At 37.1% G+C, this 26,426-nt stretch overlaps 1 protein-coding gene across 2 annotated transcripts in view; it reads right to left on the reverse strand.

The window, feature by feature from the left end:
* TPCN1 (two pore segment channel 1) overlaps positions 1–26,426 on the reverse strand; it is a 1,721,246-nt gene that overhangs the window by 793,515 nt on the left and 901,305 nt on the right. For both annotated transcript variants that reach the window (XM_044068445.1, XM_044068446.1), the window contains exon 10: positions 4,690–4,806. In XM_044068445.1, coding sequence (XP_043924380.1) covers positions 4,690–4,806 — 117 coding nt within the window. The remainder of the gene's footprint in view (positions 1–4,689; positions 4,807–26,426) is intronic.

The raw sequence follows: 26,426 nt of genomic DNA on the forward strand, positions 1-26,426 counted from the left end.
ATTTAATGATAAAACAGCTATTCTGGAGTTAAATCAGTAAGAAATATCCTTTAAATGAAGAAAACTTGAAAAATGCACTCTTTCTTATGTTAAATCAAGAGTAAATATCCCATAGATGAAGAAAAAAGTGAAATAAATTGAATATTTCCCTAACAGAACCTTCAAATAAAGCAAATATACAGCAGAAACAAGAGGCCTGGTGTTCAACTGACACCATATAATCTTCGGTTTCCCAGTAAACGTCACAGGACACTTTAAAAAAGCCCTATAATCGCTTAAAAGCAGTATTAAGCTGACAAACATACAAACAACATAGTACTAAATTAGAATTCTTACAAGAATTAGCAGCAGTAGGAAATATCAAGAATATTAAAATACAAATGTAGGATACAGACATACATTATTATTCCTTTAAATAAAACAGAAAGAAATCAAAAGTATTTATTTATTTTACAATTGTTTACTGGGAAAGTCCGACTGGACACGGGTCCATTTTCAGAGGAAGCCCGGGGAGAAAAGCTCGGGAAAAGTACATGAAAAATAGGATATATAAAAAAAATTAGAACAGACATGATATAATACATCAATCTGGCATACAGAGAACAAACTGACATAGATTATTAACATTATGTTATAATGCAATAAAAGCCTTAAGAAGATGCATGATAAAACAAGATAGTGTATACTGGTTAACAGTGAAGATGGTTGAAAAGTTTATCCTGGGGAGTCACATGAGCATAGCCAGGTATTTATATAGTGTGTTTTGAGGAGCTTTTTAAACTGTGGGGTAGAGCTGACAGAAGTCAGGTGATTAGGTAGTGTATTCCAGGATTTGGAGATACAGTAGCTGAAGACAGAAAAGTATATAACAAATAAAAAGGAAAGGAAATTTCCAAAGGGATCTTATCTGAGTTTGGTGAGCTGTAGTCCACAAATGCAGGCTGCTGAGAAGATTCAGCTGTATGACTCCTACAGCTGGCAGCAAAAGACTGAATGACTGACGTTCTGTGATATGGGTTAGGCTTCCCATGATGGAAAGGGCTTAGCCAACCCCCTATCAAAGAGAATCAAAAGAGGGGATTCTGAGCTCTGTAAAGCTGTTAGCGTAGGTTTGTGCAGGCACAGAGTCCATATGACACTGAGGCAGTGTGAATGAATAACATTTCCATCTAGAATCCTAAAAAGGATTGCTGAGGCTCTGATTCAAGCTTCTGAAAGAACATCTGAATGGGTCCCTTATAGAGGGGGTTGTCCTGGGGAAACTAGGACGAGGCAGCAGTGATACTAAGCTACACAGGAGAAAGGAGCAATGCAGATAACTACAGGTTAATGAGCCTGACAGTAGTCATTACATGAAGGGATACTATTCTAAATTCACAGCTCATGAGGTTAATGGGGCAACACAGGCTACTTAGTGAATTCCAATATGGTTTCATTATGGGTCAATTCCCCCAGACTGCAATGATCCTGTTTTATGAGACTGGGTTATCAGTCTACCTAGACAGGGCAATTATGAAGATGGGATTGCTCAGAACATTAGCTAAGTTTTTGATTCACCCTCCTACAAAGGCTTCTTGAAAAAAATGAGGGAAGGAGTAGAAACTATGCAAATTGGTGGACAGTGGTGAGTTAGCAAAAAACAAGAGTGATGTCAGGAAGAAGCTCTCAGAGGGAAAAATGGTGGCAGTGTCCTGTAGAGTTGACTCTTGGATCCATCCTTACCCTATTCATCTCTGCCCTTATGCAGCGTAAGAAGAAATGAATCAGTCTCATTGCTGAGAATGCAAATGCTGTAGGGAGGTTGCAGGCATGGTCTCAGATACCAATTCCTCCTTCAATCAAGTGCAAGGTCCTGCACCTCAGAAATGAACTCGAGATGTAGGCTATGCAAACTTGGGGACAAGACTTAAAAATCCAGAACAGGAAAAGGAATTAGCAATGCTTATTCTACAAAAGATGAACAGCTGGGCTCAAAGTGAAAGGACAGCCGCAAAAGCAAGTTAAATACTTAACAAATTTATCTGTGAGGGTGGAATCCAGGGATTCACCAGGTAAACGTACTGGGAAAAAAGGGTCCTTTTCATCCACAATTTTTGTTACATGACAATGAAAGAACATGAAAATAAATGCTACACAATCTACAAAGTAGAGGGAAATCTAAAACCATCAGAAGAGTATCAAACAAGTACGGATGTCATGTTAACTGCTATACAATGATGTCAGACTTGCAAAAGCAATCCAAAAGTGAGTTTCTCAGCCTTCTTAAAATTTAGTTTGGAATACCTACATACATAGATATGTAGCAAACTCTTCTGTATGCTTCTATTTATATATTTTATTCATTTATTTATTTTACAGGACAGAGCACTCCTCTGAAAGGACCAAATGAAGAAAAGGAGAAGAATTTAGGTATGGCATGGATTGACTACAAAAAAGCATTTGACAGTATCTCACATTGATGGATAAAACCGTCCTTAAAAATGTATAAGATACAACCTACACTGATTGACTACATTACAGTAACCATGAAACAATGGCATACCACTTTGCAATTGCCATGATAAAGGACAGATTATTATCCCAGGGATAAAATTTCAAAGGGGGATATTCCAGGGCGACTCTCTGTCACAGTTGCTATTCTGCCTTGTCATTAATCCATTATGCTGTTTACTTAACAGCTTAGGCCATGGCTACAATTTGCCTTCTAGAAAACAACAAACTCTAATGACTTCTCATCTTCTCTTTGTCGATTATTTAAAACTGTACAGTTCATCAGATGAGGAATTGAAAGCACAGCCGCAAGTTGTCAAAACTTTTTCAGATGATATTAGAATATCATTTGGTCTTGATAAATGTGCAAAAGCAACCTTTAAAGCAGGAACACTGTCGCACCAGGAAAACATTGGTTTGGGGCAATAATGTGATATAAAAGAACTTGAGCAAGAGGGAGTGTATAAATACTTGGGAACTGATGAAGGCTCAGCAATAAAACATGAACAAATGTGAATAAAACTCAGTAAGGAATACTTTAGAAGACTTAAATTAATCCTGAGAACAGCATTGACATCGAGGAACAAGATCCAAACTATAAATCAATTTGCTCTTCCTGTCCTAACGTACAGTTTTGGAGTGATTGACTGGCCTCAAAAAGTGTTGGATAGATTAGATATTAAAACAAGAAGAATGTTTCATGCTCACCAAATGATTTGTAAAAATCAGTGTATACCAAGATTATATATTCCCCGTTCCGAAGGAGGGATGGGCCTCCTTGAAAGTGATTACATGTATAGATCTTCAATCATGGGACTCCACACATATCTACTGACCTCACAAGATCCAAATGTAGTGAAAGTTTTGAAACATGAGGAGAATAAATCTAAGATGATGTATCTGCTTAATTTAGCAGAAGCATATCGACGTCAAGCAGGAATGGAAATCAAACCAGAAGTAGATAAAAACCAGGCAGCAACTGAATGTGCCAAAAAAAAAAAACAAAAGAAAGAATATAAGATGAAGGACCAGATGAGAAGGCAAGAAATGTGGAAAAAACATAAATACAGTTGCAAGTATAGAAAACTTCTGGAAGAGCCTCATGTTGATCAACAATGAATGCACGAATGGTCAAGGAGAAGTGAATTCAAACCAAGAAATGAAAGCTTAATATTGACAGCCCAAAACAGTGGGCTATGTACACGGTGGTTTACAAAGTCCATTGAACATGTGGAAGAAACAGACAAATGCAGATTTTGTAAAACTGAATTGGAAACAATCACACACCTTGCTGCTGGTTGCAACACACTAATGACAGAAGGACTGTATACTGAAAGGCATAATAATGTGGTGAGACTGTTGCACTGGGGTTTGGGCAAACATTATGGTATCAAAGTGGCTGAAAAACACTGTAAACATGAGCCACAAAGCATCATAGAAAATGATGAAGTTTATATCACATGGGATCACCCACTACCAACAGTTCAAAAGACAGATGCTAGAAAACCGGATATAGTGGTCCAAGAAAAAAAAAAAAAAAAGTAGCATTGATCATTGGAATTATCACACCCGGTAACTATAGTGTCTTGCTTACTGAGCAAGACAAAAAAGTCATAAAATAGCAGGATGTGCAGGCAGAAACGAGACCCATGTGGAAAAAAGATAGGAGCAACGGGTCTTATAAAAAAGAATTTACAGTCATATTTAGATATGTTACCAATCCATGTAACCCCATATGAATTGCAGGATGAATCATTACTGGGCACACTGCGGGTGTTGCGAAGAGCACTTTCGGCTGATATCTAAGATTGAAACAATACAAAATTCATGAACTTTAATCATACTTTGACTTAGAAATGGAGTCCATTCCCGTCATGGTATTAGAAACCCAAAAGATTTGGAATTAGAAAAGACAGAGATCATTTTCAGACTCAGCCCAGGAATGCTGTCTGGTTAAGTGACCTGCTCAGAGTCACACAGTTAGGCAATGGAGGCTGAGGGAAACCAACACTGGACCAAAGGAACCAGCTTGTTATCTCGTTAAACTTCAAGGCCAACTGTCACTAATATAACATAATAACAATAATAATATAACATTACTAAATGTTCAAACCTTTCTATGTAAGGTGGAAACATTAGTCAAATGTATACTGGTAGATTATAAGGAACAATGATTACTGAAAAATGAAACACTCTTACCTGCTGGTTGATAAGGAGTTGGAATGCATGTTCAACAGCTGACCTCTTATGCAGAAGAAGAGACTTAAATTTCCTCTTCTCTATGTCACTGAATGTGTCAAAAACCACAGCGAGAAGCTACAACATAGAAATAAGAATTAAGGTAATAATTTCAACATCTACAAGCATAGTTACAATATTTAATTGGCTACTAGGGTCTATATTGCCATCTCGAATGGTAAAAATGTTGAACGCTCACATGAACGAAAACGGACTAAAACTAACTTGTTTTTTGGGGTTGCAGTACAGTGAGGATTGGGATATTTGCCCTTTCTTCACTGTAGTGTGACCTTGGAGTTGGAATATATATTTAGTGGGGGGGTGTAGCAAGTTCGTTTTAGTCCATTTTCGCTCATGTGAGCGTTCTGCATTTTTACCATTCGAGATGGTAATATAGACCCGGCTATTACACCTTTGTTGTAAAGCATGTAACGTGTTTTTGTTTGTTTGTTAAATAGGTAAGTGGGATGGTTCAAAACCTTTTTCAGCTACAGGGCTATAGGCTAGAAACAGAGTTGGTGTGAAGTATACGATACTGTATGTTAAATAATGACATAATATAAAAACAAATACAGTATGCTGAGGTTTAGATTACATTTACACACTGCTTACAAATTCTGATTTCAGAGATTTCTGTGCAACGTGTTCACAATTTTTCATTTTAAGTTTCACATACAAGTACTTTTACATATTTCTAATACCAGGATTTTTGCAAAAGTAATTCAGAGTACTGACAGAACATAAACTACAAAGGTTTTCATAGATTAGTACTAGATTCATAGATTAGTGCTAGGCTAATTGCTCTTATGAGCCATTTTAAGCCTAGCCAACTGGGCCATGTGAGAATCAAACCCTGCAACTTGTGTCTGTAGTGTAAACTCCTTAACCATTATACCATCCTCCCACAAGGTACTCAATATAAAGCACTATAAAGACTAGAATAAGTACAGAAGTAAAGACAACAGAGTAACACTAAGCAGAGTAGTAGAAACACCTGTATTCAGCAATTATAAAATTGAAATGAGGGCAGTGCAGGTATTTATAAAATAAGAGTATTTGATATGTTCACTCACCAACACACTCAAAGCCCATTGTGAGACCTATATTCTCTTACTGGACAAATAGTTTCCTAAGTAAGGATGGTTTACCAACTCTGCGATCTGGAAAGTGTCAGCTGGGGAACGGATTTAAAATGTGTTATGAAGTCAGCAAACTGTCAGTGTCAATGGCCCAGATGAGTGCACACTCACCTTTGCTGCCAGAATTATCTATTCCTACTTTAAGTGAATGGATTCATGTTCCAATATTAACACTGCAGTGCAACATTAGGAGGTTGCAAAACTCCTGATGTACAAGTTTTTATTAAATACTCAGTAAAATGCAACATTCAGTATACACAGTATACTACATCACACTTAGCAAAATGTATTCACATTGCCTCATACCCCCCTTCTATCAAACATGCTATACCATTACAAATTATGCTTTCAAATCTTTCATAATACATATTTTTTCACCTTATTACAAAATAAAAATGTATATCTTTCACCAGTTTCCAAATAACCTCATCCAGAGCCATCTCTTCTGTCAGTATCTCTTTTCTATTATATATACCCCTTATCAAAACATAAATTCATTAAGACTATTCATCCAGTACTAAATGCTTTCACATCAACTCACATCTTCCTAATCCTTTCATACTTCAAAAAAGTGATGCAATGTGTCTTTCACCCCTTTGCACTTCTTATAATCATGCAACAATTATTTGTAACTTTTTTATTTCAGAGCACAAGATCGTTCACAAAGGTATATGAAACACGATTTGGATCACATCAAATTCCCCATCTGACCTTTCTTGATGCAGAATGCCTCTCCACTGGATCAATCTTTGAATCCAAAATTACCATAAAACAAAGATCTACTTATTCTCTTTCCATACCCTCTAGCACTAGCATTACAGTTACAGAACTTAACACATTTAACAAAAAAGGTTTAATAAGGCCTTTTTAAAATACAACAGCCACACAATTTGACTAGACTATTTTTTTTCAAACCCATCTTCACTCTGTTATCACTACCTTTTTACCAGATTCAAAAACTGAAACATTTATATTCACTTCATCGCTCTATATCCCCTGCCAACAAATCAGTGAGCTCAAACTGTTCATTTATCTTAAGCTCTACCAGTCTATGCTTCCACTTTATTTCTACTGTTATTCTACGCATTTCCACTTTTCACTAACACTACCATATCATCTGCATATATTAAACATTCTGGTATTACACTTCTCATGCAACTTTCACGCTTCTCCTCGCTCTTGTTCTTTAACCTTCTTAATAATCTCATTTGTGCACCAGGCAATGGGCGCGCAGGACAACCCTGATTAATAAATTTCTTAACCTGACAAAACTATCCTGACCACCCACCCACATAGTAAAGGCCTAACAATCAAAAAACATATAAATTTCTGTTACAAAACCCATGTATGCCTCAGTCACCTTAATTTTCTGTAGTATACATAATACACTTATAAGACACTGTAACAAATACTTTTTTAGATTGGGGGTATCTCTTTGTGCTTTAGGAAGTTGGTTATCATCAGTTACTTCATTTGTAGATCTGATAGTTGGAGTTTTTTTCTGTAACTTAAACAAGATACACTTTGTTAAAAAAAACATGAAGGCTGGGTACAGTTGTTTTCAACTGCTGAAATTTGATTTCCTTCTTAAAATATCAAATCACCACATTTTAAATTGCAGCATGAGTTCATATACATTAACAGAAAACAAACCTTAATAACAGTTTCCATTATCATCAACCTGAAGTATACATGTATGTTTTCTTTCTAATAGTTTTCATTTACTCCAGAATTACATAAATTGCTTAATTCCTATTTTCCCTGAAACCTCATTCTTCCTTTAGAGTATTATTCTGTATGCTTTGTAAAAAAACCTCATTTATTAATATGAAACTGGCTTCTTCAATTTTCTAAACAAACATCCAATCCTCTTATCTCCTTAACAATATTCAATACCTCAGTTACATTTGCTTTAGATTTTGATATCCATTTTCTAATAATTCCATTTTGGCTGTCAACATACCTCTCAACCTCTGGACAAAGCCCAACAAAATGGGGGGGGGGGGCTGACCCAAAAATAGGGAAAGATTTTGAATATTGTTCTTATAAACTTAGAAAGTTGCTAGAGTAACAGAGTTTGTTTTAACATACATTTTCTGAAGGATTTGAAGTCTGAAACTAAAATGTACGTCATTATTTAATGACTTCAATCCTCAGATGATCCGGGTGATTTGCCAGAAAACCACAAATTTTATGAGGAACAGACTAAAAATGTGAGCCAAAAAATCTGGACATTCTGTAAAGATCTGGACAGTTGAGCAGTATGGCTACCAACAGCATTAAACAATGTAAGGTCTTACTATGCCCTAGACAAGCCAGCTTCAAGACCTCCCAAAACAGTCATTTCCTTAGTTACTACCATTTGTGCCCTCAACTTTTCTGTCACAGTACCTAGTAGGGAAATCTGAAAATCCACCAACTCATTACATTCTCCAAATGTACTACCTAATGAGAGGAAAAAAAATATCTGATACTTATTTGAGGTATAGAAATGCCTGTGCAAACACCTCCATGTAAAAATCCTAAAACTTCTTGATTTTGCTACACACTTGGGAGCCTTACATATTTCTTCTCATTGTTCCCTTGAAATTTGTCTTTCTCTTCTTTTTTCCCAATCTTTCTTAACCTCCTCTGATTGATTCGTATAACTATCATGGAATATTTTAGACATCCTACTAATTATCTCTTTTTGACAGCATCTTCTGTTCTAAACTCAACCAAAAACTCTACCAGTGCTGGTCTTTCACACAGCACCCTTATTCATTCTCTTTGCCTACACTCTTTTATCAGCACTTGACAGGGAAGGCAACCATTAACATGCAGTCCAGACTCCTGTTTAGCTTTATCCAATTCTGTTACCTTTCCTTCTCAAGTCATAAGCTCCCAATACTTTGGTTCCTTTGTTATTCTCCTCCAGTAGATTTCAATCCCTCACACACATTTATTTTCAACACTCCTACTTGCAGACATCCCTACTGGTAAAATCTCTTTTCCTATTCACTTGCTGGCTTAGTTTCTAGCAATATTTTAGGAATATACTACTGTGTATGGTTGTTACGATTCTCTTTAAAGATTTGCATCCAAAATCCAACACTGTTTTTTTCTCGAACCACCCTCCAGTTTCATCATCATCAATTTCCATGTTGATTTATAATATTCTGTTTGAGTTATGTATAAAAGCCTTAACCATGTAGCTTTCAAATACCCCTTCAAATCAGGTAAACCTAAACCACCCTGTTCTACAGTAAGAATCAACTTATCCCATTAACTACAGCTCTCTTCCCTTCCTAAATAAATTCCTTCAACTCTTTATTGTCAGGAACACTTTGTCCTCCGTCTAATAAAAATATGCACCTGACCTATATATAAAACTAAAGGGGTTAAAAACATTTTCTCTGCTTGTATCCTTACTATCCACAATCTGCAGCTTCCATTTTTTTTGTCTTATTTTTTAAGATTCTTCCCAGATATTCTTAGCCCCCAAAACAGAATTATTTTTTTTTCAAAAACATTTTTATTTTTTCATTATAAACATACGCAAATGTACATATAACAAATACAATAAAACAATAACAAAACTATTTACAATATTTATATTCATCCATGATAAACAATCATTTTATCCATGAGAAGTTATCAGCATTTGTTCAAAAGGTTTTCCAATTTTTGCCATGTTATTTTTTTATGAGTAATATTATGAGTTCTATAACAAATGGTTTGCAGTTCTTTTTTACAAACAACTTTTGCTAAATTAATAAAATCTTTAAACATCAAATCTATTTACTTTTCCAGTTCAAAGTAATAACTTTTCTGGCAACTGCAAGAATTGTAACTGAATCTGAAATTTAGGTATTACATTAGGTATACGAACACTGAATAGGATTAATGAGCTAGAAATATGACAGTTATCAGACCATAAAGCATTTCGGTGGTGCAGCGGTTAGTGTTGTCACCTCACAGCAAGAGGTTTTCCTGTTTGATTCTCGGCTGGAGCGCCTTCTGTGTGGAGTCTGCATGTCCTCCCCACGGTCAAGTGACGCTAAACACATGCAGGTAGGTACGAGCGTGAATGGGTGTGCTTTCTTTGAAGGTTGGGCGTTGAGCTGGCAACTCGGCACCATAAAAATCCACTGCCAATCATAAGCGGACCAGAGTTCAGCTGTGGCGACCCCTAACCGGGAAAAGCCGAAAGACTATCAGACCATAAAGCATTTACGAAATATCTGAAGTCTTTCCAGTATTTAACATTTCTACATTCAATGAACATGTGAACCCAGTTGGCCTCTAGTAATTTATCACATTTCCAACATTTACTTTCACTGTTTTGAGTATAAGATTTATTTTATGTTAAGTATAGAAACTCCTATTCATAAATTTACATGTATACAATCTCTAATATAATGAAGAAGCGGTACCATATGTAGAATTCAAAAGCAATTTTTTTGGATTCATCAGATATTTGTTCTCCATTAATCTTTACATAGTAATTCCAAAAATCTGAGTCAAACTTTAGAGTGGCTTCTCTTAGTATCTTATAGATAGGTGAGATACTTAATTTTTCATTATCTGTCTTTTCAAGACACCTAATAAAAAGCTGAATCAAACTAGGTATAGATTCAGTCTCTAGGTTGATTGATACTCTCATTTTGTTTTCTATAAACTGCTGTAATGAGTGTATAAACAACTGTCTTGACTATTATCAAAACTACATAAAAGAGAGTTTATTGGTTTAATACTCTTATTTTCAATAAACTGATGCCAGAATATCAAGTTATTTTCCTTTAATTTTTGCATCGCATTGATGTTGAAAGAATCTAGGCAATCAAGGGAGTATGCTATAGGAATATAAGAAATAGAAATTGTTTAATGTAATTACAATCAATTATATTTTTAAAGTTATTAAATATTTGATTAATGCCATAAGAAAAATGATCAAACTTCTTATTTAATAAACAAAATTCACATAAAAGCCAATGAACTCTACTTATTCCATATTGTTCCTTAAATTGATTTTTTATAGTTCTGACAACAGTTATATAAAACTCATGTATTGTTTCACAGCCAGATATATAGGTAGGTGTGATCCAATGTAATATTACATTAATTATAACTGATTTAGAATAAAGATCTAAGCTAGGGAATGCTATCCCATTGCTGTTCCAAGCTCTAATGTGCCATTTATATGCAATCCTAGGTTTTAAGGTGAACCATAAAAATTTAAGTAGCACAGAATCTATTTTTTTAAATAAGTGTTTGGGAGGGGACAGTATCAATGACTGTATATAAAACAAAATTTTAGGTAAAATTATTTTAATTAAAGAGAGCCTATCCCCCATTGTGAAGAACATTTTATTCCATCTTTTGATTAGATCACTAATGGTGGTTATTAAATTATTGTAGTTTAGTTTGTTTACCAGACTCTTTCCATGTATGCTTTATACCGACACCCAAATATTCTAATACATCATTCTCCCAATTAAATAGGCTATTATATCTTAGGTTTTTGTTGATCTTTTTGTTAATTAGTAATGTTTTGGATTTACTATGATTAAATTTAAGCCCTGAAATTCTTTCAAACTTGCTTAAGGTATTTATAACATCATGCAAAGAACCATCAGCAAATAACTATATCTTAGGACAATAGTCCTTATTAATTTGAAAGCCTTTTATACTTTGCTTGTTTCTGATATATGTATCAAAAGATTCCATTGAAAGAGCAAACAATAATGGTGACAAAGGACAACCTTGTCTAGTTCCCTTGAGGATTTCTAGTGGTGAGGATAGACATGATCCGGTTTTCACATAAGCTTGTGTCCCACTATAAATTTTCATTAATAAGTTGACAAAATCTGAGGAGAATTCAAAACCAATCAGAATTATTTGTAGATAAGCCCAACTAATAGAATCAGAAGCCTTTTCTATGTCTAGGCTGATAATAGTTAGTTGTTTTTTGTATTTGCATGTTATGTCTATTAATGATAGTAATTTAATAATGTTATATTTCACTTTTCTATGAAGAATGAACCCTGTCAGACCATTATGTATTAGATTAGGTAAAACTTTCTTTATCCTATTAGCTAATATTGCCATGAAAATTGTATAATCAGTGTTAAGTAATGAAATTGGCCTATATGAATCAGAAGACTTGTGGTCCTTACCTTGTTTTAATATGGGGGAGATAATTATTTCCATGATGGGGGTGTTATACATTTTTGCTTAACCATAGTAAAAGCACTCATCATTTTCTTTATTATATATTCAGGAAAAAAAATTATATAGTTCAGGAATTATTCCATTCAGTCCAGGAATGTTATTATATTTTAAACTTTTTATTTGCTCTTTCACTTCTGTTAGTGTTATTTTATTTTGTTGCATTGACACCTTAGTAGTTATATTTTCTTGAATAAAAGTATTTATTACATTATCTGTCTCCAAAAGTGGTGTGTTATTATTTATATATTTATAGTAGTTTTTGAACACTTCTAATATGCCCATTAAGTTAGATGTACTCTTAAATGAACCATCACTTTTATATTTAATCTCATTAATAAGATTTTGATTGTTTATTTTTTTGGATCTTACCGCTATTTTATGTAGATATTTGGGATTTACAGCATAAGATTGTAATTTCAATTTTTCCAGGTTTATGGCTACCTTATGATTCAGAACTTATAAGTATTTTTGATTTAACTTAGTAATTTCTTTATGTGCTACTTTACTTGGTTTTGCATCCATTTTTATCTTGTCTATGTTTTTTTTGTAAGTGTAAAAGTTCTTTGTCCCACTATCTCTCTTGTAAGGCACCAAGATTTTATTCTACCATATATATAAACTTTAAAGGTGTCCCATAGTGTAGTATCAGTCACTTTACTATTATCATTTGTTTCTATAAACATGTCTATTTCTTTCATTATCCATTCCCTAAAGTCATTTAACTTAGTTATGTAAGCAGGAATTCTCTGTACAAATCTTAAATCATCTGTATGTGTAGTAAATGTAAAGTTTATAGCATTATGGTCCGAAGGTGGACAAGTCATTATAGGTAAGTCACTTATTTTAGAGTATATATTATTTGATACAAAGACCTTATCAATGTTTGTTTATGTACCAAACCGATATGAATAGTGAGTATAGAATAAGGAATAATGTTCTCTTAGACCATGTATATCTTTAAGGTTCATCTGGTTTGTAAAGTCATTTAACTTCTTGGCTTGAGATGCTAGTTTTATTTTACCATTTTTAGAAGTATCATTGTCTGATAATAGGCAGTTAAAATCACTTGTTGCTATAATTTCCTCTTTTGCATTTAAAGTAATCAGGTCCAGATATTTGTCAACATATTTAGTACTCAGTCCTGGTATCCAGTATGTATTAATCAAAGTATTATACTTCCTATTAATTTCCAAAATAACAATGCTTAGCATCACATCTTTATCTGAAACTGTATCTATAATTCTTGGCACAGTATAAGTATTTTTCCATAGAATAAGAGTGCCCAATCTCTTAGTCTTAAAACATGAATCAGCCAGAATGGTATAGCCATTGAATGAGTATTTTTGTGGATCTTTTTTTAATAGATGGGTTTCCTGTAAAAAGATGATCTGGGCTTTATACATTTTGATATATTTAAGCAAACCAGCTATTTTGACATTACTGTTCAAACCATTAATATTTAATGATAAACATTTATAAGCCACTGACTATAATGTATATGTTATTACTAACTGAAAGACCTTTCTTCCGTGTTGACTTGAAATCTACTGAAAACGTACTTATCATGGATGCATAACGTGTATTAAGCACTACTTTCAAAAACCCAAAACTATTTACAAACACATACATGAAACATAAAGTTTCTGGTTTAGTTAAAAACTTAACTAAACCATCCATCCACCACAAATCATCCATCTCTGCTTAGAATATAACATAAAAACAAAAAAGAAAAGCATTATGAAAGCAACTAAAGAAATCTGAATCCATGAAATATACATTAGCATGACAGTGTCCAATATATCTGAAGCTATATGAATATGTTACATATGAGAATAGCACCTCTAATATGTAGATATGCTAGAAATACACATCGGATCAAAGTATGTATAAACATTAGAAGCTGAAAGTTAAGAGGATTGTCAATATTTCCAAGAATTTTCCAGAAACATCAGATAATTTAATCATTTTGTCAGTCATCTATCTAACACTTTTCATGTAAGGATCTGTTGAATATATATATAACACTTATTACAACATAACTATTATATTTTGCAATTATACACATATTACTCACATGTATTAACAATATCTATGTTGACGTCTTTCATCAGGAAAGGAGGAGAGAGAGAGAGAGAGAAAGGGGGCCTCACAGCCATCTGTTTAGTTAATAAAGGTTTAGTTATATAACATAAGTCTGACGTTAATATGCATAATGAGTTTTCTAATGCAGTTCCTAGTTCCCTTGATGTCATTTAGTTACTAATAGTGTCACTGAATCTGCAGAATGTATGCATCTATAAGAGAGCATAAGCATTTTCAAAGGAGTTAAACACTTATCAGAACTATTTAGCATTTAAAGTATCTAGTGAAGAATAACAACATTTTAAGAGAAAAGAATTCTAAGCACAACCATTTAACAAGTTCAAAAGGTCAAATGATGGCATCACTGTTGTTTCCTCAAGCTGCAGCTTCATAAACTTGTTAAAAAGTATCTAAATAGGCTCATGCACAACAGAAGTTGTCTCTAGTGAAGAAAAAAGCATTTTCGCTGGGAAATTCAGATCTTGAAGCTTTCAGAGTTTACAGAAATAAAAAAAAAAAATAAAAAAACACTCAAGCTGCCTTGTCAGTGCATGTCATGAATCTCCACAAGGAGAACAGTCATACAGACCACCAGTTTCCTCGCAAAACATCAACATTATGAAAAAATTAACCCTTTCATATAAAAACAGCTATTTAGAAGTAACAACAGCTGCCTCAAATCAGAAATCATATTATAACATTTCAATCATTTACCCACCAGTTAACCAGGCCAGAGAGAGGGCAAAAAAGGAACGTAGTATATAAATATATATATATATATATATATATATATATATATATATATATATATATATATATATATACACACACACACATATATATATATATATATATATATATATATATATATATATATATATATATATATATATATCTACACACACACACACACACACACATATATATATATATATATATATGGTTTACTACTGAAATGTTCAACGGCACTACATCGACTGTACTATAGTCGAACACGGAAGTTCGAAAATAGTAATGTCGACGTCAAAAAACAATCTAGGAATGGTTTTAACATGGGTCGAGGTAGGTGTTCAGTATTATTCAGAACTACAAACATCTCCCCTACCTCGACCCATGTTAAAACACAGTCCTAGATTGTTTTTTTTGTCGTCGACATTACTATTTTTGAACTTCCGTGTTCGACTATAGTACAGTCGATGTAGTGCCGTTCGACATTTCAATAGTAAATCATATATATATATATATATATATACACATAAAAATACAGAGAGAGATAGATAATTTATATTTAGCTACTATCTATAAAACACCATTAATGTACTGTATTAATGTTTAAATGTATCTAAACAAAGAGTCTAAAACATCTAGTTAGAAACACTAATCAGAAACACCATGTTACCCTCCACTGACCCACTAGAAAAAAATGCACTTTGGTATTAAGTCAAATTATACTATTACTGAAGAGAACTGCGGTGGCAGTGCCGCGGTAGCGTTGTCGCCTTACAGTTAGACATTGTCCGTTCGATTCTCAGTTAGAGCGTCTTCTGTGTGGTGACATGCGTGAATGGGTGTTCCTTTGTTGAAGGTTGTGCGCCAGGCCCGGCAAGTCGGCAAGTAAAAATCTACTGCCAATCCTTAGCGGACCGGGGTTCCGCTGTGGCGAACCCTAACCGGGAAAAGACAAAAGACACAACAACAACTGAAGAATTAGAAGACATACATCACTTGTAGTTTTTTAAAAGGGAAAAGTATGTAAAGTACTTATAATGAGGAAAAGAGAGAAAAGTAACATTGGTTACAAAAAAGAATAGGAAGAAAACAGATAGAGAGAATGTTATTTAAATACCTAGCATTATATGTAATTAGAAGAAGTAGATATAGAAAGGAAAAGAGAAAGTTAATAATAAAATTGATTCACATTACCTTACAGCATAGAGACTTTCCAGAATTAAATATATTATGATTCATAAAACAAAGCATTTAAAATTAGAAGAAATGTATTCATTTGTCCTTTAGTTTCTTAGTTTTGTTTGCTCCTTCCTTCACAGACCATCCATTTTTGTTGCCTGTCTCTTCAAACTCTAGGATGACCATTCCATTTCTTCTTTGTCCAACAGTATTTTCTTCTTTTGGATAAATTCTACTGCTTCTTGTAGGGAATCAAAGATCTTCACTCCTAGCAAGGTGATTTTTATTCTTGCAGGAAAAAGAATTTGAGCTTTAATACTGGCTTTTTTCAAGGACTTAATTAGAGGAACACACTCCTTTCTTCTGAACATGACTGTAGAGGTGTAGTCATTGTCAAAATGAATAACTTTTTCACCCATCTTGATAAGGGAATTAGTCCAAGCTGACTTCAGCACTAAGTCCTTGGCTTGCGAGGAAATAAATCTATTACAGACCTGGGGTTAGATGAACTCAGCGATGAAGCTGGATTTGCCAGGGACCAATAAGCCCTCTCAATTTCAAAAGAGAGGGATTCAGGCATGTTTAGTGCTTATGAAAACCACTTACTGAGGAACTGAATCATGTTAGCACCCTCTTCTTTCTCAGGAATTACATATATTCTTATGTTATTCCTCCTTGATCTACTTTCAAGATCTTCCAGTTTCTCAATCAGCCTGGTGTTTTGTTTCAGAAGAAATTCATTGTGATGTTCATTTTTTGTCACTTTAGTATCTAGGTCAGTTATTGTTTCCTCTAAGGCAATAATCTGTTCAGATAGTTCCAGTTGTTTACTGCATTCTTGTTTGATAATATCCATTTTGTTTTCGAATTTGTCCATTTTTAGTGACAGTTCTTGGATGTTTGTTATTATAAGATGTAGTTCTTTCTTCACTGCACTCTCCTGGTGTGGGTTCTTCGAGTTGCTCATCTTGAGATCTCCAGTAGAAAACGTCTTGACAGGAATAATTAAAAAATTCTCTTAACTATGTATTAATTTTTAGAAAATAATAAAGAGGTTATGTTATTCTAACTTTTAGTATACTTTTAGTTAGATGTTTCTAAAAATGAATGTATATTTCCTGTCAGGATATTAAAATCTAAGCAGAGCTATGGATTTCTGCTATCAGACTGGCATCTTGGCCATGCATCCCACAGAATTATTTTGAATCCATGCATCTAAATACTTCCACCTTATCATGTTCCATAAGTATGGGCATTGCTGAACCAGTTCATGTGGTGGTACATAGTTTATACCTACAGCCTTTATTTCGTCATTTATATTCATACAAGATTCAAAACTAAATAACACCAACATATCTTTTTTCTGGATTTATCAGGTACAAATTAATATAATCTACAAATAAGACTAACACTGTTTGGTCACCACACCAGCTACACCTTTGAATATGTGAATCCCTTATTTTCTTTGCTTACAACTCCAGATATGATGCAAATAATAGAGGAGAAAAAAATACATTCCTGTCTGGTTCCTCTGTACAAACACAGCTTACTGGAAAGGAGCCCTCCTACCTTAATTCTTGCCTCTGACCATTCATATATGTTGGGTGGCGCAGTGCTTCAGCGGTTAACGTTGTTGCCTCACAGCAAGAGGTTCTCCAGTTCGATTCTCGGCTGGGGTGCCTTTTGTGAGGAGTCTGCATGTCTTCCCTGCATTCGTGTGGGCTTCCTCCAGGTGCTCCAGTTTCCTCCCACATTCTAAAGACATGCATCTGGAGCATTTCTCCCCAGGCCTCCACTGAAAATAACCTTTGTCCTAGTCAGAATTTCCCGGTCAACACATTTTAAATAAATAAAATAAAAATAAATATATTTTCATAACCCATGCAGCACTGCTCTGGCAAATCCAGCCCTTGCTCTGGAAACAGCATACAACTTGTAATGCTCAGTGGTGGTATGGGCAGAATTCTATGTAGCAGCCTCAAGATGGACTTGATATACAATACTTTGAAAAAAAGCACTACAGGAAGCAACAGCTCTAATAGAGTGAGCTTTACAAAGGCAGAAATACATTTACCATGAAAGGTATAACAAAAAGAAATGGTTTTAGAGATCCAAGACGATATGGTTTGCAAAGAAACAGCCAAACCTAGATATTTGGGATGAAAGGAAATAACCACACCAAACTCCCCCATGAATGATTCTGAAAAGCCACCACTAGTGACAACGGTCTGCAACCTAGATTTATGGACAGTTGGACTACCCTTGTTTCTCCTGCCAACCTTGTTAACTTGAGTGTCGAGGCAGTGTAGCAATTACCTCATGTACATCGACAACTCTCTACTAATAACTCACTCTAGTACAGAGTGTGAGAGATGTAGCTACACCAACAATCTTGAATCCCTGCTCTCTCACACTCAAAACAGTAACACAGAAGATGCTGTAAACCCACCCACCACTACACATGCACATAGTACTACTACCTGTCCAACATAATATGCATCAACCACAAAAATCTACATACATGGAAGTTCTCTCAAAAAACTTACTGAAACACCAGAGGCCTCCAAAATACAGGGCTGCTACAACTAACACAGTCCCTACAGCACCCATGGCACATAGTAACATCAGTGTCTCACCCACCAAGCCCATAAGGCATAACACTCAAAAACCAAACTTTCTTGTCATTGGAAACTCAATAATGAGACACATGGATGTCCCACTCATCAGGTTGAAAAAGGAGAAAGTCAAGGTTAGCTGCCTGTCTGGTGCCAAGATTCGTCAGATCACACATGCACTCTGGTTTCTCGGCAACAAGTACCATTATGACTAGGTCATAGTTCATGTTTGTGTAAATGACCTGAGATGTACCGCACTGGACTATATGAAGAGAGATATGGTTGAGCTCTCTGATTATGTGTCCCAGGCAGGTATGTCCCTAGTCTTGAGCAGCATACTACCCTCACCTAGAATGATGCTGCAGTATAAACAAAAAAATGACTGATTTCAATAACTGGCTTAGTTTTTGGTGTCATTCAAAGGGGATCCAGGTCCTGTCAGCCTGGAAAGCCATGGTTGATAAACCTCATTGCTTAGCCAGAGATGGTTTGCACCTGGCACTTCCAGTCGTTCGACTGCTGGCAAAGATTCTTACCTCCCCCACAGTGCCTGCCTCCCCCACAGTGCCTTTTGTTGGCAAAGTCTCAAAAACAATATTACCAATGTGAAATTAGCCAATCAGAACAAAATAAGGGTCATGCTGCTAAATGCCAGGATTTTAAACCAAAAACTGCACTCCCAGGAAGCACTTACATCACTAGAAGATACAGATGTCTGTGTACAGATGTCTGTGCAGTCATAGAAACCTGGTTCAAGGCCTCACAGAGTACCCTGGCCTTGTAAGGCTACAATGCTTTCCACACCTTTAGACCGCAAAATGAACATGTGAAAAACAAAAGAAGACGGTGTTTCTATCTATATTAGAGATAAATTCACCTCCCCATCTAGTTGGACTGGACAACTCCACGGAGTTACTCCAAGTTTAGGTTACTGTGAGTATGACCCCCCCCCCCACTCAAGTCATAGACAGTTATAGATCCCCCTCCATGGGTCACAAAGCCCAAAAAGCCTACATGACCAAACTGGAGACTTTCCAAATTTTACCGAGCACTCTGATTATGGGGGATTTCAATTATCCCACCAACAAATGGGAAATCTATACTAGCCAAACTCGCTAGTGCAAAAGTTCCTCAACTTCATTAATTCAAATGTCCTGGAACAAATTGTTCATACCCCGACAAGAGTAACAAACATTCTAGATCTGGTCCTCACTAACATGTCAAACAGATGCACTGCTGCAACTGTCAGACCCTCATTAGTTAAATCTGACCACAAAACAGTCCCCCTCCATGGGTCACGATGCCTGCAAAGCCTACATGACCAAACTGGAGACTTTCCAAATTTTACCAAGCACTCTGATTATGGGGGATTTCAGTTACCCCACCAACAAATGGGAAATCTATACTAGCCAAACTCTAGTGCAAAAGTTCCTTGACTTCATGAATTCAAATGTCCTGGAACAAATTGTTCATACCCCGACAAGAGTAACAAACATTCTAGATCTGGTCCTCACTAGCATGTCAAACAGATGCACTGCCACAAATGTCAGACCCTCATTAGTTAAATCTGACCACAAAACAGTCACCTTCGAGCTGGCACTAACACCAGAACTCACAAAGGGTGAAATAATTGATTAGTAAAGGCATTTTATAGTAGAGGGCAGTTTCAGGTGTACTCTCTGGTCCAACTGGTAAATCTGGGCATTTTGAGGCAGTGTTACAACTGCCTTGTGTACACAGACAACCCTCTCCTCCTACCACCAAACACTAATACATGCAATTGATGCAATTATACAGCCAAACTGGAGAGTAAGCTCTCTCAACCCAAGACTGGACCAGACAGTCAAGAGGAGAAGGGAACTATTTGCATCACACTACCAGTCGCACATAGACCTATGAAACCACCACCGGCAATAAGCACACATAAATACACGAAAACATACTCAGAGGCTCTAAATAAAAATCTGCAAAAGGAACAGAGACCTCCAAAGCAGACACCCAAGCAACCTCCACCCCACAACACAAACCATGAAACACATACTTCACAAAACCAGTTTGCCACACAATCACAGCCCTTAAGGCAAAATAACATACCCAACACACTAGTAATAGGTGACTCTATAGTCAGGCACACTGACGTCCCACTCACTAGGCTGAACAAGTAGAAGGTGACTGTTAGTTGCCTGTCGGGTGCCAGGATCCGCCACATAACACAAGCACTCAGGTCACTCCAGAACAAGTACAAATACGACTCTGTCATTATCCATGTTGGTGTGAATGACCTGAGCCATACCTCCCTGGACTACATGAAAAGAGACATGGAAGAGCTCTCTGATCATGCAGCCCAGGTTGGTATGACCCTGACTTTGAGTAGCATCCTGCCCTCATCAAGAATGATACCACGGTATAAAGAGAAAATTATTTCAACAATTGGCTAAGCTTCTGGTGTCATTCAAAGGGGCTCCAGTGTCTGTCAGCCTGGGATGACATGCTCGACAAGCCACGTTGCTTTGCTAGAGATGGCTTGCACCTGTCACCCTTAGGCTTTCAAATGCTGGCCAAGGCTCTTGCCACCCCCATAGTGCCTTTTTTATGAAAGGCCCAAAAGACAAACCCACCTCCGTAAATAGCACAAGTAACAAAAAAACTGAGGGTAATGCTGCTCAGTGCCAGAAGTCTAAACCTCAAAATGCACACACTCGAGGCACTCATCAGTATGGAGAAAATCTAGATATGTGCAGTAACAGAAACCTGGTTTAAGGCTCCAGAGAGCACTCCAGCACTACCAGGCTACAACTCACACCATACATTTCGGCCACAAAACCCGGACTGAAATACAAAAGGCGGGGGCGTATCTATATTCATCAAGGATACCCACAACGCCAGGTTAGTGGCACAGCACGATGCTTCAGACATCATCTATGTGCAACTAACAACGGGCAAAACTGCAATTCAAATTGTGGCTTGCTACAGATCACCCACCATGTCTCAGGACCCCCATTCCGCATTTCTGGAAACACTGGGAAACATAAAAGTCCTAGCAAACACCCTAATATTGGGTGATTTCAATTACCCAAACAACTGAGAAAACTACTCAAGTACTAACTCCCTTGCCCAACATTTCCTAGAATTTATAAACTCAAATGCCCTGGATCAACTGGTCAACACCCCCATCAGAGGTGACAACATACTGGACATGGTCATCACCAACATGGGCAACTGTTGTTCCATACCGGAGGTCAACCCCTCACTGGTTAGATCTGACCATAAACTAATCACTCTGGATATCCACATTCCGCCCCCACCCCCGGTCAAAGAAACCACCATGAAAAACTTTTCAAAAGCAAACTTCACATTACTTAAGACCGAGGTGGAAAGTTTCAAAGCCCCCATGCTAAAGGATAATGCCCCCAAGCTGCAAAATCCTTTACTAATGCACTCTACGGGCACCTACAAGAATGCATGGATCATGCTATCCCAAGCAAAACCAAGACTCACTCCTCCAAAAAAAAAGAAACCAGTCTGGTGGACCCCTGCCATAAACAAGCTATACAATAGAAGAAGGAAACTAATACAGAAAAGAGTAAAATCCCAAGAAGGTAAGACATCCCTGATTAGTATCAGCAAGAAACTACGATCCCTCATAAAATCATCCAAGGCTAGCTTCGAAAGAAAAATTGCCAAGGACTCCAAAGATAACCACAAGGCATTCTTTAGCTATGTGAAGAATCTAAGTGGCAATTCTCAGATCTGCTCGGAGTTAGTGCAGAATGGCACAAAATACACTGAAATGACCGATATCGCCAGCACCCTGGCAGACAGGTTCAGTGCAAACTTCACCCCCCCTCTCACCCCCAAAAGGGCCCATAACCATACCAGAAGAATGTAGTGCCCCTGAAATCACAGACACTCAGGTTAAAACAGCCCTCTCCAAAGCCAAACACATAGCATCAACGAGACCAGACGGTGTCCCAGGCTGCGTCCTACATGAGCTCAAAGATGAACTAACCCCTCACCTAAACACACTGTTCAAACTCAGCCTCTCCACAGGCTACATGCCCACAGAGTGGCGCACAGCAACAGTTATTCCGCTCCACAAAGGTGGAGCCACAACTGACCCCGGGAACTATCGCCCTATAAGCCTGAATAGCTTGGTCTGCAAGGCTATGGAGCACATCATCATGGATCTCATTAACAGAGACATTGGGAACCTCCAAACACTGGACCCTACCCAGTTCGACTTTGTTAAGGGCAGATCATGCATCCTAAACCTGGTGGACTTCTTTGAGACAGTTATCAAGGCTATAGACGAAGGAAAGGTGGTCCACACAGCCTACCTAGACCTCGCAAAGGCTATCGACACCATTCTCCATTCTGGTATTATAGACAAGCTCACCAGCCTATATATAAACCCCTACGTCACGAGATGGGTTGCCAACTGGCTCATGGATAGAACCCACATGGTAAGAGTTGCGGGAGCTAGGTCTGACTCTAAACTGGTTACAAGTGGCGTTCCCCAGGGCTCAGTCCTAGGACCCTTCCTGTTCGGCATATACTTCTCAGAAGTACAGGCAAGCACAGGAGGTCTATGGCTGACCAAGTTCACAGATGACTGCAAACTAGGGGCTATAACTGACTATAATTGACATCCTCCAAAAGGGTCTCACTGAGACAGATACCTGGTGTCAAAACCATCGCCTCAAGCTAAATGCCAAAAAGTGCATAGCCATTCCCTTTGGAAAAAAACAAAGTACCAACAAACTACCACAAAGGTGGTAGTCCCCTAAATACGGAGGATGTAATAAGGGATCTGGGGACCCAAGTAGATAGTAATCTGTCCTTTGAAAATCGCATTGCCAAAGTGGTTAGAAAATCCTTCTATGTGGCCCACCTAATCACAAAAGGGTTTGCATCCAGATCAAAAGAGGTCATTGTGCCCCTCTACACATCACTCATCAGACCCATCATAGAGTACAACGCCCCATTTGGGATGTACCTTATAAGACATCTGCAACAGCCGAAAAGACCACAGAAATACCTCACCAAGAGGATCACTGGCCTCAAATAGATGCCATATGCAGCTCGACTAAAGAAACTCCAGCTGTACTCGGTTGCATACCGCCTACTCAGACGTGATCTATGCCTGACATACAAGGCCATGTCCAACCCAGAATTGATGGACATGCTCCACCTAAAGAAAACCATATCCCCTCAAGCCACACACTCTAGGGATCTAAACCTCACCACAACAATAAATAGAACATGCTGGAGGGACAGATTCCTGACCCAGAGACTTCCCATGCTCTGGAACAAGATTCCAACCTACATTAGTCAGAGCTCCTCGCTAATACTCTTCAAGAGAAACCTTGACGAGTGGATGGGAAATAGAAAGTTTACCCCGGGGATCACTTCAATGGCTCTGCTGGACAGGGGCACAGGGAACTAATCTAAGGGGGTGGCGAAAGCCAACACAATTCCGGCTGGGCTTATAAATGCCTTCGGGCAGACAGCCTAGTACCTACCTATGAACCTATCACATCAAGAGCAAAAGAGGTTATAACCCCTCTATACTTGGCAATAATCTGGCCCATAACCGAGTACAACACCCCGTTCAGCATGTACTATACAAAGCACCTGCAGCAAGTGGAGAGACCTTAGAGGTTTCTAACAAAGAAGATCAAGGGGCTCCAGCATGTGCCTTACACAGACTGACTAAAGTCCCAGTCACTATACTCTGTATCGTATAGACTTCTTAGGGGAGACTTATGCCTGGGCTACACAGCAATCCAGGACCCAAACCCAATGAACTTGCTGCATATCAGTAAATCAAACAGGACTAGGGCTACCTGTTTCAGGGACCTAAATATAGCCTCGACTTAAATAGGACATGCTGGAGGGACAGATTTATCTCTCAGCGACTGCAGCGTCTTTGGAACAGGCTACCAATTCATGTGAAGCAGAGCATCTCTATGACATTATTCAAGAGGAACCTGGAAGAGTGGATGGGGCACTGTAAATTCTTACCAGGGATAGCACCCACAACCCTCCTGGACATGGGCAGTCATCACTAAATACAATCTTTAGTACTGACTAGCACTTCTATGGCATTACATTGAGATTAAATAGCTAGGCTTAAAATGACAAATCCAGGTAAAAACGCACCACAGACAGTTAAAGACAGCTTGCCATTCTAAAACTTAACATCAGAAACAAAGCAAAGCTTGTCCACCACAGAGAGGTTTAAAACTATTTAATACTAAAAATCAGCAAGTATAAGAAAAATAAAAACACAGTGAAACATGAAGTTAGCTTAACATAACTGGATAAGTGCTTTCGGTAGGAATACCTTCATCAGATCTTGTTGTACTAAACTTTGCTCATCAAATTTAAACAGAGGCTTAGCCAATCAAAGTCTACTTCCTAAGCCTCCACCCTTTCAATAAAGGTTTTAAAGGGAATATTCATTTAGTCCAGGCAGCTTATCAGTTTGCAAATCAGAAATCCAGCAAGTTTCCACAATCTCAGTCAAATTGCAGTGATCCCCCATTTTCATATCTTCAATCAATACTTCAAGCACCATAAAATTAAAACTATAGCCAGGATAATTTATAATATGTTCTGACAAGGCATTGGTTTTGCTTTTTAGCCTGATGTAACTTAAATGGTGGTGCAATACCCTCTCTTTAAAGGGTCTGTTGGTCTTACCAACATAAAAACCAGTACATACATTACAGCTAGTGGCATAAATAACATTCTTGGCATTGCAGTTGGTGTAAGTCTTAAAGTTTGTTGACTGCAGATGAAAACATCCGATGTATAGTGGGTGATGCACCAAGACTCTGCTTTAAGAAAAGAAAGAATTTAAAACAACTGCTATGTCAAGATAGACCTAATAACAAAATGAACTCACTCACTAAGAGAATGGGCATGTTCCCATGCAGAAAATGTAAAGTATGTGGGCTTCTAAATTTTAAGAACTGTTTTGAACATCCTATTACTAGGAAGGAATACAAACTTAAGACTTATGCCAACTGCAATACCAAGAATGCTATTTATGTCACTAGCTGTAATGTATGCACTGTTTTTTATGCTGGTAAGATGAACAGACCCTTTAAAGAGAGGGTATTGTGCCATTTAAGTGACATCAGGCTAAAAAGCAAAACCAATGCCTTGTCACAACATATTATAAATTATTCTGGCCACAGTTTTAATTTTATGGTGCTTGAAGTATTCACCGAAGATATGAGAATGGGGGATCACTGCAATTTGACTGCGATTGTGGAAACTAGCTGGATTGCTGATATGCAGGCTGACAAGCTGCCTGGACTAAATTAAATGTTCCCTTTAAAACCTTTATTGAAAGGGAAGAGGCTGAGGAAGCAGACTTTGATTGCCCAAGCCTCTATTTAAATTCGATGAGCAAAGTTTAGTACAACAGGATCTGATGAAGGCATTCCTGCCAAAAGCGCTTATCCAGTTAATTTAAGCTGACCACATTTCACTGTGTTTTTATTTTTCTTATAATTGCTGACTTTTAGTATTAAATAGTTTTAAACCTCTCTGTGGTGGACAAGCTTTGCTTTGTTTCTGCTGTTAGACTTAAAATGGCCTCCGGGTCAGCAGCATAGTAATCGCTGTGATCCTAAAAAGTTGCTCAGATTTGCGAATGGCTTTAGTCTTACCCATATAATATCTGAGCTATGTATGTAAATGCAAAGTGTGAAGAACCTTCTCACTAGCA

Source organism: Protopterus annectens, chromosome 4.part0 (genome assembly GCF_019279795.1).
Source record: "Protopterus annectens isolate FY-2018-M chromosome 4.part0, PAN1.0, whole genome shotgun sequence".
NCBI lineage: Eukaryota > Metazoa > Chordata > Ceratodontiformes > Protopteridae > Protopterus > Protopterus annectens.